The sequence below is a fragment of the Stigmatopora nigra genome, unplaced genomic scaffold (assembly GCF_051989575.1).
Source record: "Stigmatopora nigra isolate UIUO_SnigA unplaced genomic scaffold, RoL_Snig_1.1 HiC_scaffold_45, whole genome shotgun sequence".
In the NCBI taxonomy this organism is placed as follows: Eukaryota; Metazoa; Chordata; class Actinopteri; order Syngnathiformes; family Syngnathidae; genus Stigmatopora; species Stigmatopora nigra.
In genome coordinates this window covers 135,944-151,580 of record NW_027551624.1, presented here as the reverse complement: position 1 = coordinate 151,580, position 15,637 = coordinate 135,944, and the positions used below count along the sequence as shown (strand labels likewise).

The 15,637-nt window shown below is 41.3% G+C and overlaps 1 protein-coding gene across 1 annotated transcript in view; it reads left to right on the top strand.

Annotated features, from left to right (window-relative positions):
• taf2 (TAF2 RNA polymerase II, TATA box binding protein (TBP)-associated factor) overlaps positions 1 to 15,637 on the top strand; it is a 105,654-nt gene that overhangs the window by 19,844 nt on the left and 70,173 nt on the right. Inside the window, exon 7 of the mRNA XM_077711832.1 lies at positions 15,282 to 15,423. Coding sequence (XP_077567958.1) covers positions 15,282 to 15,423 — 142 coding nt within the window. The remainder of the gene's footprint in view (positions 1 to 15,281; positions 15,424 to 15,637) is intronic.

Here is a 15,637-nt window from a genome sequence, read left to right as displayed (position 1 = left end):
AGCATAAACACCCAACTATCTGACTGAATAATCAATCTTAGTCTTGTGATTGGGTTGATATGTCAGCACAAATACTCAACTGTCCGACACTGATCAATTACTTTTTGCCCTGCAAATGACTGAAACGTATCTGTCCAAAGTCCTAGTGACAACTGTCAGTTTTGCCGGTATTTAAGACACACTCACTGGTCATTCGACTAGAGTTGCAAGAACATCGCGCTGAACAGGACTCCACTGTTAGAGCTGTAACTCTCCACTTTGCAGTTTCGGTAAAAAAACCTATTTCCTAATTTAAATTGATCTCACTCTTTCTTGACCTGCTCCTGAAGTTGTATTTTCAGACCTATCAGGTAAACTTTCCCGGGTAATGCAACTATCCCAAAAGTATATATGCATTCCAGCAACATTTACTCCCTCTGAAGGAATCTTTGGCACGATTGGAAACATGGTAACTTGCCACTAGACTATTCTCAATGCAGATAATGTTGACAACCTGGTCATCCTGGCTAAAAATCTGTGATCTTTCGTTTCTTTAAGAGCCTCTGAACGTAAAGTAAAAATGAGTACTATATTGGACGATAAGTCGCACCAGCCAAAGAAAATATTATAAAGGGTAAAGAATTTCCCATTGGTAGGAAGGCATTTTTTTCACGGGCCCCAAGAACAAACATGTTTAAGTAGGAATAGTAAACCGGAAAACACGAGGCTAAATAACATCTGTTAACATAACTGTTACGACTCCCCCTGGGGTAAGATATACCAGGGAGTCGCAACTACCACAGCAGACGGGTTCGGTCAAGGATGAGTCCAGACAAACAATGCAAGTAGCCTTCAGTAATATTTTATTTACAACAAAGTCCTGGCAAAAACCTAGACTACTGGATTATATAGGGGAAGCACGAGATATTAAAGTGGTACCCTCAAATAAACACGGTAAAAACATCCTCCCAGACAGGTGTCCAAATGAACACCCACAAAATACAGGAAATAAGGCCGAAGGGTGCCACTGTCTGAACTGATGTAATAAAAGTCTAGACAGGGGAATAATTACGTGTATAAATGCACAAACTATATGTATACCCTGGTGTGTCTAAACATATCTCAAGTCCCCCTATGCAACCCAAAATCATTAACTTTGCCAACACAAATACAAAATATAACAAGGAGTAACGTACTCACATTACTATGGTGAAGCTGGGACAATCAAACTTTACTCTGCACTAAACTATGTGCTTTGTAAGGAAGGAAAGAACTCCACTGCCTCAGCAATTACAATCAGAGGCAGCCAAGGGAGTCGGTCAGGAATCAAGCCTGCGTGTCAGCAAGTCAGCCAGAATTGACAAATAAAAAGGGTTTAAATAAGGGCATGAAGTACGTACGTACGTACGTATACATATGTATATATATATGTATACATATGTGTATATATATGTATACATATATGTATATATGTATGTGTGTATATATATGTATGTATATATATGTAAATATATATGTATATATATATATATATATATATATATATATATATATATATCTATGTATATATATATATATAAATTTATATTTATATTTATATTTATATTTATATTTATAATTGGATTGGATTGGATAACTTTATTCATCCCGTAGTCGGGAAATTTCTTTGTTGCAGTAGGAAGAGGTTGAGGATGCAGGAATAGGAAAGGCATTATACACAAATAGGTACTTAATAGTAAGTCAATAAATAAATACATGAATAAATATATAAATAGGTAACCGTGTTGCTGAGATATATATACATTCACATACATATATAAAGAAGCACATCTATACTGTATCAGAATTCAGGAGGTCCTAACCCACAGCCTTTTTTAAGTTAAAGAGCCTGACAGCTGATGGGAGGAAGGATCTGCGGAAGCGCTCCTTCCTGCAGTGAGGGTACCGCAGTCTACTGCTAAAGGAGCTTCGAAGGGACTCCACCGACTTGTGCAGGGGGTGGGAGGTGCTGTCCAAGATGGACCTCATCCTGGTCAGCATCCTCCGCTCTCCCACTTCCTCCACAGAGTCCAAAGGACAGCCCAAAACAGAGCTGGGCCTCCTGATCAGCTTGTTCAGCCTGTTTCTGTCCCTCTCCGTGCTCCCACTTCCCCAACAGACCACTGCATAAAACAGTAGATGCCACCACAGTGTCATAGAAGGTCCTCAACAGTGACCTGCACACACCAAAGGACTGTAGGCTCCTCAACAGGTAGAGGCGGCTCTGGCCCCTTCTGTACAGGGCATCTATGTTTGTGGACCAGTCTAGTTTGCTGTTGAGGTGAACACCCAGGTACTTCAAGTTCTCCACGATTTCAATGTCTTTACCCTGGATGTACACCTGAGTGGTCTGTTGAGGTGTCCTCCGAAAGTCAACGACCATTTCCTTTGTCTTACTGGTGTTGATGTGCAGGTGGTTTTGCCTACACCAGTCGACAAAGGCTGTGATGACTCCCCTGTACTCCAGGTCGTTCCCGTCAGTCACTCGTCCATTAATGGCGGTGTCATCGGAGAATTTCTGGAGGTGGCAGGTGTCTGTATTATGTTTAAAGTCTGACGTGTAGAGGGAGAAGAGGAGTGGGGAAAGCACTGTGCCTTGTGGGGCCCCCGTGCTGCAAGTTACCACATCAGACGTACAGTCCTGGAGTCTCACATATTGTGGTCTGTCGGTGAGGAAGTCGATGATCCATGCAGCTAGGTGGTTCCTTACTCCAGCCACCTCCAGTTTCCCTCTCAGAAGGACTAGTTGAATGATGTTGAATGCACTGGAGAGGTCAAAAAACATCATTCTCACCGTGCTTCCCGAGTTCTCCAGGTGTGAAAGAGACCTGTGGTAGCATCTTCCACACCAATGCCTGGACGATAGGCGAACTGCAGAGGGTCCAGCTCTGCATTCATCAGGGGGCTCAGGTGGTTGAGGATGATCCTCTCCAGTGTCTTGATCAGGTGAGAGGTTAGTGCTACCGGCCTGAAGTGGTTTGGCTCCCTGGGGTTCGCAGTCTTTGGGACTGGGACCACGCAGGAAGTTTTCGACAAGGTGGGGACCTTCTGCAGACTGAGGCTGAGGTTGAAAATATGCAGAATCACTGTGCCAAGCTGATCCGCACACTCTCTCAGTAGTCTGGAGCTGAGGCCGTCCGGACCGGTAGCCTTCCTTGCCTCGATCTTCTTTAGTTGTTTTGTCACCTGATCGACAGTGATGCAGAGACGGGGAGGAAGAGGAGAACGAGGGGGTAGAGTTGCTTCTGGTCTGGGGGGTCAGGGGAGCAGGGGCCGGGCTGAATCTGTTAAAGAACTGATTCAGTTCATTGGCCCACTCCCCGTCTCCGGACTCCGGGCCTCTCCCACTGTTGCCTCCATGGCCCGAGATGGTCCTCAAGCTCCTCCAGACCTCTTTGGTGTTGCCTCTTTGGAGTTGCTTCTCCAGCCTCTTCCTGTAGCTGGTCTTTCCCCTCCTTATCTCTCTCTTCAGCTCCTTCTGGACCGTTTTGAGACTCTCCTTCTCCCCAGACCTAAAAGCCCTCTTCTTCTTGTTTAGGAGGGCCCTTAGATCCCTGGTGACCCATGGCTTATTGTTGGAGTAACAACGGACCTTCTTGGAGGGTACGATGTTCTCCACACAGAAGTTAATGTAATCTGTGATGCAGTAGGTCAAGCTGTCGATGTCTTCCCCATGTGGTTTGCACAGCACCTCCCAGTCGGTTGTCTCAAAACAGTCCCTCAGTACCATGCTGGTCTCCTCGGTCCATCTTTGTATGATCCTCGTGGTAGGTTTTATTTTCCTCACCATAGGGATGTAGGTGGGGATCAGATGGACCAGGTTGTGGTCTGAGCGGCCCAGGTTGTGGTCTGAGCGGCCCAGGTTGTGGTCTGAGCGGCCCAGTGGGGGAAGGGGGACTGAGCTGTATGCCTCCTTTGTGTTGGCATACAGCAGGTCCAGAGTTTTTTGTTCCATGGTGCAGCACTTCTTATACTGAGTGAAGGTGGGGAGAGTCGAAGTCAAGGGAGCATGGTTAAAATCACCGGAGATAAGAAGGAGAGACTGGGGGTGTGACGTCTGTAGCCGGGACAGAGTAGTGTGGAGCAGCTCACGAGCCACTGCTGCATCAGCCGAAGGAGGTATATACACAGTTATTATGATGACGTGCGAGAACTCCCGGGGGATGTTAAACGGCCTGATGCTAACAGCTACTAGCTCGATATCTCGAGTGCAAAATTGCTCCTTCACAGTAATATGCCCAGGACTGCACCATCTACTGTTAATAAAGACAGCTACCCCACCTTTCTTCCTACCGCTCTCCTCAGCTTCCCTGTCCGCCCTCACCAGCTGAAAGCCATCCAAGGAGATGAGAGAGTCTGGTATTCGCTCATCCAGCCAGGTCTCCGTGAAGCAGATAATGCAGGCGCTCCGATATTGTCCTTGTTGTTTGGTCAGCGCCGTTAGCTCTTCCATCTTGTTGTCTCCTGACATTTTCGTCCGGCTCTGCATCCTCTTCTCTTCCTCTTTAACTCAGCGGGGAGGTCCAAGTTCAGGGGGATCCCGGTGTTGCGTAGCGCTAACAGTTGATCCTTCGTGTAAAGCAGCGTAGGCATGGCTGGGTGGGTCAAAATAGTCTCCAAAATTTTGAAATTTGAATTTGAAAAGATGGACTAAACTAGTAGATCAAAGACTGCCTCTCGCACAGCTTGAGTCTTGGAGTAGAGTCTTGAAAGTAAAGTCCCAAAACATTAAAGTATCGAATATAATATATAAAGTGAAGTAACAACTAAAGTCTTAAGAGACAATAAAAACATAAAATAAAGGATAAAAATCCGTAAAAAAGCTGTACAAACACAGAATTCGAGTGAGGGTTTAGGGAGCTATTGCAACAAGCAGCCGCTTTGAACGGCGCCCAATATGTATATATATGTATATACATATATACATATACATATATGTATGTGTATATGTGTATATGTGTATGTGTATATGTATATGTATATGTATTGATAGGTTCATTAATAATTACCCTTTGTAATTATCAATAACTGCAGGCAGACATCTTATTCAATTATTGACATTTAATTAAATAGATTGGATCACGGATAAGTAACCTTAAGGGAGGCGATCTTCCAAAGTATCCCTCCCGAACAGTATTTTGCGTACAGCTTTAAGGCATTAAAACAAAAACAGTCACGCCTTCATTTGACCTAACAATCATATAACAATTACATAAATAAGCCCGAAGTGCGTCACGAGTGTTATGGACGTGGCAGAAACAACATCTTTGTTATGGGCTCCGTTGCTGGAAATGGCAGATATCATGTCCTTGCCCGATCAACAACCCTCACAGCCCGATACTGGTTGAGATGTAGCGTCAACAATCCTTGGAGAAGTCCATGTGAGAGTGGACTAGGCGGCAGTTTCTGACTTCGAGCCGAACAATTAAAAGACTTTTAATGATTTAACAAAGAAATGAATGACTACACGAATGTATAATAGTAATACAGAATAAACCCAACATACCCCCGTTTTTATAATATGTATGTTATTAATCATTTCTTAGTAATCACAGATGGAAATGTCGGTGACTGCGATTTTATCCGCCCACTCCTTACTCCCATGGCTGGTCTGAAAGAGAAAGAACATAATTATATTCGTCCAATTGGTCCTCGGAATTACCGTACTCCTGGACCTCACTGTTTTCCCCGGTATGTTTCATAAGCAGAGATATAATTAGTGTAATTTAGAATTTGTAGGGGCAATTGCAGTAGTTATAAGTCGGCTTAGCAAGGAGCGCAAACAGGGGATAAGACAACACCCATACAATGTCAAGGTAGTAGCATATAGGCTACAGAACACAACAGATTGGGCCAAATCCTTACATTTTTCAAAGGTCTTATACCCCCAGTCTGTGAAGCGGACAACTCTACTCCAGAATGCTTTTGCATATTGCGGTTTTAGGGTCTGCAGGCCACTAATGACCCTGGTTAGGGACCCATCGGGTGACGTGTTGTTCGGTATGAAGGTGCAACATTGTTTTCCAAACAATTTGCACACACGCCCCCTTGCTCCGTAAGGAGCATCTCCACCGCTATGCGATCCTGGAACGCCATCAGACTGGTAGCTGCCCGTCACTCCTTTATGGCCACGAATCCCTGTTCAGTATAATTTCCAAGGTTTTGGACATTGCAATGCAGGTAATTCATCTCATCCACATTTTTGTTTTTGGACTCCCATCCTGCTGCGATCTGATTAGCCAGCTTATACTCATCTGGGACGCCCCGGGGGATGCCAATCGCATCAATGTATGTTGGATCTCCTTCCCTCCATGCCGCTCGACGATGTCGGGAGGGACCCTTCACCACACCAGATTTCTGAGCAGCCAATTGTATCTCCTCACTGTAGATGGAAAAACAGACACCGGTTAGAGCAGTGAGACCAAAGTACCTAGTCCTGCCGTGTTTCGGCAGGAGTCGTATAATTTATCCACCACACCACCACCATAGGCCAGAACGTGGTATCAGGGGTGTAGTTTGTTTTAGAACGTTTTTTTTAGCCGGTACACCGCGTCTCATTTATCGCCCCCAGTTTCAGACCATGCCCTGTAAGGTTTAATTAGGTAAAATGATTAAACAGTGGAAAAATTTACTCCCTATTTACTGCGTAACAGCATAGACACTGTTTCAATATTTTTTCTGTACAAGTAGGACCCGTTTTTCATTTGTAAAAACACTTTTCCCCAAAAGAATGGTGATTGAGGGAGTTGTTCAATCTGATTGTATTTTCCCTTGTCTGGTAGTTAGTTCTTATCCTTTGTAAGATGGTTTAGTCTCAATTGAAACCATATGGAGACGTCAAACCCAATATAAAAGTGTTCCCTATAGTTTTATGGTATTGCTTGCTGAGCAATAATCTTTTCAATTAATATTGGTGTTTCCCGTATCTTATTAAGTCAAAAAGTTTATCTTACCCGTCCCCTCAATGTTTCAATTGAGACCACCCTTTTACCAAAGTAGCTCCACATAGTGCTTGCCTTCTTTACACTCCATTAACGGCTCCCAATTATCCCCCGTTTGGGAAATCCCTGTTTCAGAAATAAATTTCACAGGTTAATATGTCAGTCCAAGCTTTCCAATCTTGACCTATTTCTGCAACAAGGCTTTTCTCCAATTTTTTAGCTGTTAATGTACCACACATTTCCCACCATAGATTGATCCCTTGTATTGCAACCGGGACGTCGCCGAGTCCAAATATATATTTTTAATCTCGAATGTATGTCTGGAAATTTGGTTTAGTAGGTAATGTTAATCAAATGTAAATGTGAATGTTTCTCTGTTTACCCTCCCGTAAGAAGGTGTATCCTCAATTGAAACGCCTCTGCCTTTCTCTCCAACTGGAGAAAACAACCCTACTGTGGAGAGGAATAGAATCACAATTGTTAGGTTCATTAATAATTACCTTCGTCCGTAATTATCAATAACTGCAGGAAGACATCTTATTCAATTATTGACATTTAATTAAATAGAAATGGATACAACAGATAAAAATCTCCGAAGGGGAGCGTTACAGCAAGTGTCACCTTACAACTTCCGAACGTCTCCTCGAATAGACGTTTTCGTACGCTTCTTATTGCCATGAATCAAAACAATTTACAGAGTTGTTGATCATTCCATCACGTATGAGTAAAAACAACATCTGGGACTACAATAACAATCAAAGTATTTTACCAATAACAAAAACAGGAGACTAGACCTAACAACATTTAGATTAGAGTAATTATACAACTTCCTTGACCTAAGAATCCTATAATATAATCATAATCATATAATGGGTACATACAGAAAAACCCGAAGTGTATGGTTTCATAACGATAACAACATTCTTGTTATTGGCCGAATAGCCCTGGCCTCGTCACCAAGGGCCCACCAAATCTCAAGGACCCAGATTGGGTGGATTGTTTGTATAACCATCCTGGAACAGGCCGTCCAGGTTAAAGATGACTTGGCAATACTCGTGACCTCGCAACACTTTTGAAAACAGAAAGAATGATTTAACAAAGTAATGAATTAATACAGAGAATAGAAAGAGAATGATTTAATAAAGAAATGAATTAATATAACTATTATAATAGTAAAACAGAATAAACCCAACAACAATCATCATTAATCTCATTGTCCCAAAAGCAATAATTGTTTTCAACATGACTTTTTGTCTTTGTTTAGGGAGTTTTCCTCTTGAAACATTTCAATTTAGACAACCTTCCTACCGTGGGAAAGGTGCATCCGTGTCCCCTTTCAGTAACAAGGACCCTCCCACTTTGCGTTGCTCCGATGTTTCTTCTTCTTTGCTGGGTATCAGCACCCAGTCTTCAAGAATCACCGTCACTTCGTCCGTTTCCTGTTGAGAAGCAAAATCTCCCTCTGATAGCCTGAATTTGGTGTTTTTTTTTCTCTCGATTTGCCTCATCATTCAATTGTCATTGTGTAGTGAATAATAGCAATTTGTAAGGTCTACCAAACAGGACTTCATATAATGTCCGCCAATTGTGGACGGTAGGCACAATAATTTCGCAATTATTTTATTAACAGAATGGGTGCCATTATCACTATAGATAGTTTCTGGAATTCCATATTGTGGAATGATATCTTACTTAATTCAATAAAATATATATGTATCTTTTGAGATGGATATGTAGGTATGCATATAGATTTAAACCATAAGCCTTGTAGTGCCGTTGTAGCAAGGCCACCTCCCCCTTGTTGAGACATCCCTTGACTCAAGCCCAAATTATTTTCGGCCTTGATCTTTTATTGATAGATTTTGTCTCGGTGGCCTGCCAATCAAAAACACAAAAAGACAAACTATCATTCACGCTCACACTCATAAACAGAAGAATTTAGTGTGTTCAACCAGTCTAGCATCCATAATTTCATTTTGTGGGAGTAAACTGGAGTACCCGGAGAAAATCCACAAATTCTCGAGGACGCCAGGAATACCCCACATTCCGGAAGGTCTGGATCCACCCCGCATTCATTAGTAGATCATTGAAGACACACACACCCACTCTAGCATTTTAACCGTTAGTAAAAAATTTACCTTCATGTTTGACATAAGGTTATACCCTTTCTAATGCTACCAGTTTAGCTGTTTGCTCCCAGAATTGAGGTGGCAATAGTTTCACATCTAAGGTTTATATTTTCCCAGCCGCCATGACCTAATGGCCCCCTATCAGTTTTTTTTTTTCCAATTCCCTCTAATAGCATGCCAATAACCTTTTAACGCGGCCATCCAAATTTGTTTCCACTCCATCCAGGTGATAAGATAATCTCCCCCATTTGTAAAACAAATTCATCCCCGCCTATTTTATACAACATGACGCCTATGGCCTTTATCACGTCTCCCTAAAGCGTCACTTGTTTCAAAACATGAAAGGCCCCACTAGAATTTGGGCATCCAGCGCCAAATAGAGCCTATTCACACATTTGTCTCGAATTTCTTTTAGATATGGGGTCCCCAATTTTCCAAAATTTCCCAGAATTCATGCACCAACACATCCTGTCAAAACCCAAAGCGACTAACAACCTGTTTCTAAGCCAGATTTTGGAATTTGGAGAATTTCTCCTTTCCCTCCTTATCTAAGCTTGTTATTGCCACTCGTTATCACTGTAACATTCAGGCGTATTAACCCCATCGTTGCAATGCTATGAATTTCAAGTTAAAGTTCTCTTAATTTGCATGCCCTTAAAGCAATAGAAAGCAACGTTATTTGGTTGTATCAATTGACCAATGCTTATCCAATCTATAATATCCTCAAAGTCATCAATATGACCTGTGACAAAGCATATTTCCTCCCGCCAGGACAACAGACAATGTTCTTTCAAGTGCACTTTGAAAAACATTCCATGTTACTCCATTCTTAGCAAAAATATGCTCATCCTAAACCAATTATTTTATCATCAATTCACCTAATTATTTGGATGAATGCCATGAATTTTCTCATGCCACTATCGCATTGTAAATTTCCCATCTGATGTTAACAGCCAAATAACTCTCAATACCTAAGATATGCTTTGTAAATCACCTCATATGATGTTTACTTAAGACAAGAGTCATTTCCCATAGCTCCCTGTTACCAAAACAAAAACCTACAACAATTAGATTAGAGAAATCAACCTTTTGTTAGGCATTTCCTAATTACATTTTTTTAATGTTTTAAAAAACCTCAAATTGTCACCAATATACCATAATATTGTAAATTTTTCCATCCTTGTCTTTTCTTTAACCAGCCAACCTCCTGGAATAAAGTATTTTAAACAATCAAACTATTCAAAAAATAGTATTAATGTTATTTTATTCTCCAAAAGCTAGTTTCCTTTAACTAAGAGCCCTTTGAAATCCACAATTGCTCAAAAATGACTATTTTGCTTTTTACCAAATCAAAATCTTTTACTAAACAGATTTTCTATCACCTTAATATACATTTCTGTTTAAAACCCGAAAAATGAAATGCGAAAGCACTCGCATAACCTTGCATTCCTTGCAGACCATGTATTGTTCTTATTCTGAAAAGTCCAAACAGAAAACGCCATAAGCCGTTAACTATGACCTCCACTCTTGCTGCGAAAGCAGCATTGTTATCTTATACTTACAAACCAGCGCGTCAACACTTGAAACGTCGCCTCTTTTTTCCTTTGCCCAAATACAACGCTTTTTAGAGAAGACAACCATTAAACAGTCAAATTAACCCCTCTTCCGATATTCAACGACATCACAATATTTTTCCAAGAACCCATATTCAGAATATGTATGCTGTAAGCACAACAATATAGCAAAAACCCATTTTTTCCCCTTAAGTTTGCTTCAGCACTCCCAAGGCCCCATATTATTATTGTAATGTCTTCACGGAAGGGATCCACAAAATTTTAGTCGTTTACACAGTCCGCGGGCACCCGAAAGGCTAACACAGTCAAATCGTCTGCCCCGCGGCCCACATGTTTCACTCCCATCTAATCAGCAGCCGCTGCACCAGAGCGCTTCTCCCGCAGTCGACACATTATTTGGCAAGTGTAGAGCATAATAAAAAACATAGGTGACATTCTCTGCTAAACATTTAAATGATCATTTTGTATATATTATTTCGTCTTTTTAAACACCATTTTCCCACTAGCGGACGGGATCAAAACCAGGCCAAGCTGCAATAAGCCATCACATTGCTGTAAATTGACAGTACATATAGGTTATATTGACAAAGCACCTCCAGCACTCGGAAAAAAACATTCTAATTGTTCTTATACAAGCCCCAGCATCACAAAAAACCCAATTTAATTGTAATCACAAAACGTCATACCTGGATTAACCAAATCAAATACCAGTGTCTCCATTAATTTTCTAGCTCAACATTCTCATATTCAACACAAAAAACCCAATTTAATTGTAATCACAAAACGTCATACCTGGATTAACCAAATCAAATACCAGTGTCTCCATTAATTTTCTAGCTCAACATTCTCATATTCAAAATCCACATTCCAAATCATTCTAAGCCGACATTCCTTGTTTTCAGAGACCTACTAGTCTGGGTAATCATGTAATATATATACCCCCATTTTTTTACAACTTATCTCTGATTTTTGTCGAACTTTACACCATCTCTTCTCCCTCTATTTTTGTTAAACTTCCTCCGCTCCCGTCACCTATCTCAGTAAATATTTTTCCCTGTCAGCCGAGGAGGTCCCGCTATTTTTCCTTACCAAACAGTACTTCCCCGCCGCCTCGGTCTTAAATATATCCCCGATATCCGAGGGAGCCCCACTAGTTTCCCAAAATAGTATTTTTAACTTCTCCCCGGACTTATTTCCATTAGTGTCTGTGGAACAAGCCATTACACTTTTTTCCATTCACATATTATTTATATATGTATATTACCTCTATGCATTAGTGCATATATTATCCTGTATTTTATGTATTTTAAGCTGGCCAGCAAACCCATATTTATCCATAAATATAGCTGTCAATATTTTAAACCGCTTTGTCTTTCCAATTTTTCCAATCCTTACAAGTTAGACGTATTTTTGGATCGTCATCCAAACCTGCCTTACTACACTTGTTTCCCATATTTTACTTTTTTGTAGTGAGTTTGTGTGCCTTACACAGTTACTTTTTTATATTTATTAATATCCCTTCGACTGTATTTCCTAGGTTTATCTTAATTTTACTGCGGAAACCACACAAACACCATACAACGTTTACAATAAATTCGTGCCTACCCTTGAGACACAGGACACTTTCCAGCAAAGTGCCCCAAAATGTACCTACAGTACAATATATTCGTGCCTACCCTTGAGACACAGGACACTTTCCAGCAAAGTGCCCCAAAAATGTACCTACAGTACAATATATTCGTGCCTAGCCTTGAGACACAGGACACTTTCCAGCAAAGTGCCCCAAAAATGTACCTGCCATTGACTAGTACAGGGGTGGCCAACCAGTCAGAGACCAAGAGCCACATTTTTTACTGTGGTACCGCAAAGAGCCACATTTTTTACTGTGTTACCGCAAAGAGCCACATCATACACATACAGCCAGATTTATTGTAAATGTCACACACCAGCATAGTAATGACATAAATTGACTCCTACAGCACTAACAGCACAGGCCAGTCATTATCAACAATGAACATTGTGTGCACTGTCTCACACAGACAAACTCACAGTTCAACCAAGTCCACAAACAAAAATCTAATAATTTACAATAGCGTTTTTCTTTTGCTATGCATGTTACTTAGTGGGACTTCTGGCATAAAATCAGAGCCTATTTTTGCGCAACATTCGCTCCTTGTGAGCTGTCATTTATTATGAATGGCTTTTAGGTAGCGCGCCCACCACGTGGTGTACGCCTCACTCTCCTATTGGCTGCTCCCGGCTGAGCACTCTCGCCTTGGTCTGCCTCGCAGGGGGTGTGGCTTTTTCAGCCGACGCTCGATCTTTGGGATACTTTTTGTGTGCGCGACGCTGTTCATTGTCGCTTCTGGTTCACGGGAGCTCTCCCACTCTGTTAAAAACGTTTACTTAAATGACCTTGCTCCTACTGGGAAACTTTGAGGTATTTTCATCCCGAGCACATGCGCATTGGACGAAAATACCGTATTGAACTCAAGCGAAGCGCACATGCAAATAAAAATAAAACACAAATACAAACTTTGATATGGACGTAAGAGCCGCATGAAACCGGGCAAAGAGCCGCATGCGGCTCGCGAGCCGCGGGTTGGCCACCCCTGGACTAGTATAAACACAGGGTTTTTGTCGCCGTCACCCAGGACGCGAGTCACATTACCCAGAATGGACCTTCACATTCAATGTCCCTTTAACGCATTTGGAAACTCAGTCACAACATGCAGACATTAATGTGGAGTTACCCGAGATCGCACCAGATGTCTCCCTCCAGCAGGATAAGTCTTCAACCGTCGAGAATCCAGGCGCCCCCGTCGAAAAATCCGGCCCACCAAGGGTTTTGAAGACGCCGTGCGCACGGTCACTTACCAGATGTCGAACAGTAGCGCCTGGGTTCCCGCTCCGGTATATTGACCTCCATGGCACCGAAGGACCAAATGATAGGTTCATTAATAATTACCCTTTGTAATTATCAATAACTTCAGGCATGCATCTTATTCAATTATTGACATTTAATTAAATAGATTGGATCACGGATAAGTAACCTTAAGGGAGGCGATCTTCCAAAGTATCCCTCCCGAACAGTATTTTGCGTACAGCTTTAAGGCATTAAAACAAAAACAATCATGCCTTCATTTGACCTAACAATCATATAACATTTACATAAAGAAGCCCGAAGTGCGTCACGAGTGTTATGGACGTGGCAGAAACAACATCTTTGTTATGGGCTCCGTTGCTGGAAATGTAGCGTCAACAATCCTTGGAGAAGTCCATGTGAGAGTGGACTAGGCGGCAGTTTATGACCTCGAGCCGAACAATAGAAAGACTTTTAATGATTTAACAAAGAAATGAATTACTACACATGTATAATAGTAATACAGAATAAACCTAACAGTATATATAAAAACATTACAGTAAAAAGTACAAAGTAAAGTAATTAGGAATGTATTATCAAATAATATAATGTAATAAAAAAGATAGAAAGGCTGTTTAAGACGAAAAACAAATTCGAGAGCTGCCCGGCTGCTGCCTGATTGGGCCATCTTGGGGAGAAAAAAAATTAGTCAACATAATAAAAAAAACATAATAAAAAAACATTGTAAGTAGTAGTAATTAGTCGCGATTAGGCCCTCGATGCAGAAAGTTTTTAACGAGATCATTTTTTGTCAATTTTGGAAGAGGTTGCCTTCCTGAGACATTTTTTACCCGAAAGTGTCAGGTTTCATGGTTACAAAGATCGCCTGATGCTCTTGAGGAAATGCTGCTTGCTTCATGGTAAAGTAAAACATTCTGAAAGCTTGACTGTCCTCATGCTCCTCATTGAGGCCTTGTGTGAAATTCCCGACTATGCAGTCAATAGTTCTGTGCAGATTACATCCTTTGTCCTTCGAGGAAGCTGACTAGGAGCAAAAGTCGATGACTGGTGGAGCAAGCGAGTTAAAAAAACAAGAAAATAGAAAATGACAGGAAGACTACTCTTATATCTTTTAGAGAAAGGGTGTCAGACTCGGGTTGGTTCGCAGGCTGCATTTCATGTGGGCCGGACCATTTTAGATATAATATTTAGATTATATATATATTTTTTTAATTGATTGAAGGAACTGGATTAAAATCACTGAATATTCAGTTTTTTATAGCTCTAAAACAATGTTTATTTGAGCCCCGGGTCGCCACTATGACAAATGTGCTTTAGAGGGTCGGGTCTCATCTCTCATTTTGCATCTGTCCTTTTGTTTTCATTCTTTGTTTTGGCTGCATCATTGCTACCCATGCTACAAATAGCTCTTTGTTCCTTACCATCTTCTTCGTCTACTGAACGTTGGTCTGGAACTAGAGTTCACGTTCCATCAGCTCCTCGTTCTTTGTGGCATTCAGAGGGTGTAACTGCACTTTAAATGTATCACATTTTTATCATGAGTTTATTATTCACAAAAAATCAGTATAATTATCAATATCATTTTGTCGCCCAGGTCGCAGTATTTATTTCATAATATTATTATTGTATATCGCTGGGACTTATGTGAAAGTAAGTGAGCTCCATGAGAAAGTTTAGCCATAATTGTTCTATTACCCTCAACGTTTTTTGAATTTTGCTTATTTTATTATTTCAGAGTCTCATCTTTTAAAGGTATACATTGAATTCTCCCTGGACCAGCCAAAAGGGGGTCTCCACTTTGTTGTCCATGATTTGGAAGGCACAATGGCAGAGAGAGGTGCTCACGTGTTCTCGTTTGGACATCACAACTCTACACGGTATTTTTGAGTACTTGTGACTATGCATGCACATACATGCTTTCGTACGTACGTACTTAGCGTATTTTCACACTAACAGGGCGCAACTAAAAGTCTGAAATTTTCTCTAAATTGGTTGATGCGCCCAGTCGGTGCACCTTGTTTGTGCACCAAGATAGATGGATAAGTGGAGAATAGGGGATAGATGGATAGAGAAAGATGGCCAGATGGGTAG